General features: G+C 32.8%; 1 protein-coding gene across 1 annotated transcript; it reads right to left on the bottom strand.

The window, feature by feature from the left end:
- Nucleotides 1–1043: 1043 nt before the first annotated feature.
- Nucleotides 1044–1607, bottom strand: LOC112729459 (uncharacterized). The gene has a single exon (XM_025779646.3). It carries the CDS (start codon nucleotides 1605–1607, stop codon nucleotides 1044–1046), a length of 564 nt encoding a protein of 187 aa, XP_025635431.1.
- Nucleotides 1608–5977: the final 4370 nt, after the last annotated feature.

Below are 5977 nucleotides of genomic sequence, written 5' to 3'. Positions count from 1 at the left end.
TTAGTCAGTCAATAATTCTCATTTCAAAATACAAAACTTGTAGAACAAGGTGGGGATGCACAAGAGTCGGACCAAGTCAGGTATAATTAAATTTCAGTTTTATCTTAATATTTTATTGAATTTATTTTAACGATTTAAATTTGATATTAAATTAATTTCAAATAAATTAGATTAAATTGAATTTACTTAATATATATATTTTATATAATCAATTAATACATTTTTAATATTATAAAATAAATTTAATAAATATTATATAATATTTTATTTTTATTTTCATAATATATATTATTAAATACGACTTGAATCTAAATCGATTCTTAGATTCAAGTCTACGTAAAAATATGACCCAAACCTAATTCAAAAGTTATATCGGATCAAAATAATAAATCTAAATTTTGACCTGATAAAACCTATTTTGTGTTATCATCAAATTTTAAGTGGAGTTAAATCTTAAATCCTCCGAATCAATGGCGAAACTTAAAAAAAAAATTGGATATGCAAAATAAAAAATATTAAATAATATATTGTATCTTTAAAAAATGAATATTCTAAAAAAAATATCAAACTAACCATATTAAAATTATTTTGGATAATTTATACCAAACAAAGAATAATTGTTTTAGTGCATATATATAAATAAATTCATCACCTCAATTTTTACACACTTAATAATAGAAATGGTGGGTTAATTAGCAAAAATATCTACAATAAACAAAGTAACTAATAAGATTCACTATATGTTATTTGCCAAAAAAAAAAAAGAATAAAAAATAAACGATAATTAAATTTGTATGTATACAAAATTGCTGCAATCAAATTAATTACATACAAGTTTTTCCTACAAAATCCAAAAACGGATTTCATGCTCATGTAAAAGTGTACACATAGATAAGATGACATGATACATAAAAATCATCTCTCTTTATAACAAAATTTATGAGTAATAAGATATAGAAATTCAACCATAATAATAATAAGGTAGCAAAAATCTCCAAAGAGATGCTATAGTAGTAGTAGTAGTGGTGTTGGTTAAATTAGAATTATTTAGGCTTCATCTTAGAAGAAGAATCCAAGGCCTTGCTAAGAGAAATGGCAAGGTTGCAAAGATGGCGAAAAGCTCTACTTTGTTGGGACAAAATATCATCATCACCAGGAATTGAAGCATCACAAGTATCAATGGCTGCCAATGCTGCTTGAAGCCAAACTTGAGCATCATGTTCTTTGTTTGCCAATGTGGCAGCAATGGTGTCCTCAAGTTGACCCTCGGCATCCAACAAGGTCTCCTTGCAATCAGCCAGACCTTGTTGGAATGCCGGGTCAAAATTTGGGTCGTCGATAAGCGTCTTGCATTCTGTTAGGATGCCGGACGCATTCGCCGCCGCGACCTTAAGAGATATCAAGACTAGGTCTTGTAGGCTTGCTTGAGTACATGATGGGTCCGAGGTAAGTACCTTAAGACATAGATCCTTTGTTTGTGACTCGCTACATACTAGGTTGATTAGTTCGTTCCCTTTGAGGTTTTTATCAAATGCAACAGTTTTGTGATTTCCTAGGATAATGCAAAAGATGGTCAAGAGGGGCAAGAATGTTGTGATTGTCTTCATGTTTTTATTTTTATTTTTTTGGTTTGGAATTTGTTGTGATAAAAAAATAGTGTTGAAGCTAAGATCACAATAGTGTGGGAGTTAAATAAATAACATTGAGAATGATGTTTTTTTTTTTTTGAATGGTTGTGTTTATGTTTCTAAATTGGGGATGTTAATTGACGATGGGTATTGTTCATAGTCTTGATTGACTAACATCAATTGCTAAATTCGATTTGTTTGCTATAATTGACACCCAATTATTGCTGATCAACGTTCATGGCTTTCTATTTTCGATTAGACTAACATAAGTTTAATGGTGATACTAGCATGGTTTACCCGTGAGATGCGCCTAATGGCAATATTTCATGCTAATTTATATTAATTTAAAAAGTGTATATTATTAAGAGGTGATTTTTCACACTGCTAGAATTTATAGTGTTAACAATGAATTTTTTGTTAACAAAAATGTTTATATAGTCGTAACTTTTTAGAGGTGTATGAGGCTACTTTTTAGGAGTAATATATAATTAAGCAAGATATTTGATATATGAGTGAATGACAAATTAAAGAAAGTGAAATTAGCTGAAACTCAAATGCATTGAGTGAATAAAAAAGAAGCCTTGTGGTTGGAAGAGAGTATACTAAAGTTGTTAGTACCTCGTTAACAGTATCATTATATTCTAAAAAATGAGGCAAATAAATGTCTTTAATATAATTATTCTAACATGTGGATATAATGGTTTAATTTGGACGTTAAATATATATTCAACTGAAAAATCATGATAATAATGCTCAGTTATACATGGCTGGACATCTTGTCACAATTATGGTCTTTTGTTTGTTGCGAGAGTCATCACAACAGATTATTACATATTGATAAAAATCAAAATTTAATCACTTGTTCTTTTCAAAGATGTCCCTAGACCCTAGCTCACTCAAGCAGCTGTTACTTCTATATGATTTCAAATTAAATTTTTCAATTAATTACATCCATGTCTAAACCTGTCATGTATATGTGATTACATGGTTCTGAAAACCGAACCGGATTGATCGGTTCAACCGGGTTATCGAGAACCAATCAGCTGGTCGATCCGGACAAGTCTAGAAATCGTCTGGTAAAAAACTAATGAAAAATCGGTCAAATCGGCGGTTAACCAGTGAACCGATAAAACTGTCCGATTTTTTAGAGGGTTTTTGGTTCAAAAACACACCCTCTAAAACGCACCGTTTTGTGTATAAAAATTTAAAAAAAAAAAAGAAGAAGAAAAAAAGTAAGTGCTGAAGTGAAGTTTGAACCTTAAATCACCAATTCAAGCCACTCATCTCTCCTCTCTTCCCTAAGAAGTGAGAACTATTGCAGCCACCACCACCAATCGAGCAGCCCGCCGCCACCGCGTTCCGCAGCCTCCGCGTCCCGCAGTCACAGCAGCGACGGGTTTGACCACCGCAGCCTCCACCGCGTCCCGCAGCCGGTAAGTAATACTCTGTTATTTTATTCCTCCTCGCCGCCTTCTGATTTTCTGTTCCAAGATTTTCTGATTTATTTATTTGCTGGATTCATGATTTGATTTATTTGTTATTTGTTCATGATTTACTTGTTTGCTGGACTTCATGATTTTGGTTGCTGAATTCATGATTTTCTGAGGTTATTTTGAATTTATGATTTGCTGTTTTCTAAGGTTATTTTGGTTGCTGAATTTATTTGTTTATAAATTTGTATGTTACAGATGGAACAATCACAAAGTAACCCACAACCACAAGATAATCCTTTTCAAGATTCTCAAACTGGTTCTTCTAGGGATAAATCTGATCCAACTTGGTAATATTTTACAGTGAAGTATGACAAAAATAACAAGGCTCAATATACATGTATTTTCTGCTTGAATACTTACAATGGAGGGGGATATATAGAATGAAATATCATCTTGCAAAAATTCCTGGACAAATTAAAGTTCGTAACAAAGTAACTGAAGATGTTGAACTTCAATTCAAAATGCTTTTGGAGGAAAACAAAAAAAATAAGGCAGAAAAAACAAAATTTGCAAGTGATTGTTATGATGTGAAAACACAAGCGAAAGAAGAGTGTGAGCCTAATCCTGTACAACCTCCGGCTCCTGCAACAATGGGAGACAAAGGAAAGAGAAGAGCTATTGCTGCTACTCCAATTGGAAGTTATTTTAAGGGAAGGACTACGCCAGACTCTCAATCAACTTTGAAAAGTGTCTTGGCCAGTAAACAAGTTGTGCACAAGGTTAAGTTGGGGCTGCAAAATGGATCGTTGATGCACGTATTCCATTCAATACAATTCAATCACCTTACTTTCAACCTGCTTTGGACGGCGTTGCTGCAATTGGACCTAGTTTCAAGGGACCGTCATATGATGAAATGAGAGTTCATTTGTTGGCCGATCTTAAGAAAGAGTGTCAGCTGTTTGTTGAAGGCTTTAGGAGCTCATGGAAAAGCACTGGTTGTACACTGATGGCAGATGGCTGGACTAATCAAAGGCAGCGTACGTTAATTAATTTTCTAGTTTATTGTCTTACTGGTATGTCATTTGTTAAGTCTGTTGATGTTTCTGATATGATAAAAAACTACCGATACCTTGTTTAAATTATTTGCTGAGGTTATTGAGTGAGTTAGGTCTAGTAACATTGTGCATGTGGTTATTGATAATGCTGCAAATTATGTATATGCTGAAAAACTCATTCATGAAAAGTATCCAAACATTTTTTGGTCTCCTTGTGCCGCTCACTACATCAATCTTATTTTGAAAGACATAGCAAGTATACCTCACATAGCTGACCTTACCTCTCGTGCTTCAAAAGTGATTGTGTTTGTTTACAATCATATGATTTTCTTGTCATGGCTTAGAAAAAGACCAAATTGAAAAGAAATTGTTCGACCAGGAGTTACACGTTTTGCTACTGTTTTCATTACTTTGAAAAGTATATATGATCATAAAGAAGACTTACAAATATTGGTGGTGGACAAATATTTCACTTCTCATAAATTATCCAAAAGTATCAATGGGAAGATGGTTAGCTCAATTATCTTGGATAGTAAGTTTTGGGAGGATTGTATTACTACTATTATGATTGTTGGTCCTCTTATTAAGTTATTGAGGCTTGTTGATGCTGATGAGAAACCTTCTCTGGGTATCGTGTATGAGGGCATGCAAAGAGCCAAAATTGCTATCAAGACAATGTTTAGAAATAGAAAATATGCATACACACCTTATACAAGTATCTTGAAAATGTGGTGGGATAAGCATTTGAAGCGTGACCTCCATGCAGCAGCATACTTTTTGAATCCATATTTTTTCTATAGTGAGGGGTTTGTTGAGAAGGCAAATATCTTGAAGTCTTTGCTTGATTTATTTGATATTGAAACTCTTTGCGCTGACTCAGTTTCCGCAATGCAAGAGATACAGTTGTATCGAGATCGAAAAGGAAGTTTTGGAAGGGAAAGTGCTTTGAAAGCAATTAAGAGACTTGAACCTGGTAAGTTATTATATTTCTATGTTCAATTTACTTTGAAGGTTTTTTAAATATTGAATGAGAATTGATGTTTAACTTTCATATCCTGGTAGGTGAATCGTGGAGGCTACACGGTGGGAGTGCTCCTAACTTGCAAAAAATAGTGATTCGTCTTCTTCATCAAACATCTTCATCATCTGGATGTGAGAGGAATTGGAGCCTCTTTGAACAAATCCATTCAAAGAGGAGGAATCGATTAGAGCATCAAAGGCTAAGTGACATTGTTTATGTGACTTATAATCTACGCCTTCAATCTAGATTGCATCGCAAGAAGAAGAATTATGATCCAATTGACATTCAAAGCATTGACACAGTAGATTTTTGGGTAATGGCGGATGAAGATGATCCTGAATTTACTAATGGAGATATTGAAAATTTAATTTACACGGATAATGCTATGCCTTCATATCCTAAAGGTGATTGAAATAGCAAAATTTGTTTCATTTACTAAAGATATATGTTGTAAAGTTATAACTTTAATTTTTTCTTGGTTTTTTATTTTATTTTATTAGATGGGGGAGATGTGGAAGTTGATGTGGATTTGCCTGATGTCACTGTTTCTTCAAATACAACTTCTTTTGGTGGTACTTCTGAAGATGGTGGCTTTGGATTATCTATTTATGATGAAGATATTAGAACACTTAATGATGATTATGATTTTTGATGAGTTGCACCTTTGATTAGTTGAAAACTTGCTAGTAATTATTTCTTTTGAACGTAGAACATTATGATGGGTTTGCCATTATGTGCTTTTTTTTTGTTTTTAGTTACAAACTTTGATGTTTGAAGTTGTTTGTGAACCTCTAATATTAAGTTATGTTTAATTTATTATGTGAAATTTTAAATTTTATT

Source organism: Arachis hypogaea, chromosome 12, assembly GCF_003086295.3.
Source record: "Arachis hypogaea cultivar Tifrunner chromosome 12, arahy.Tifrunner.gnm2.J5K5, whole genome shotgun sequence".
NCBI classification, from domain to species: Eukaryota; Viridiplantae; Streptophyta; class Magnoliopsida; order Fabales; family Fabaceae; genus Arachis; species Arachis hypogaea.
This window is presented reverse-complemented; position numbering and strand designations above follow the sequence as displayed.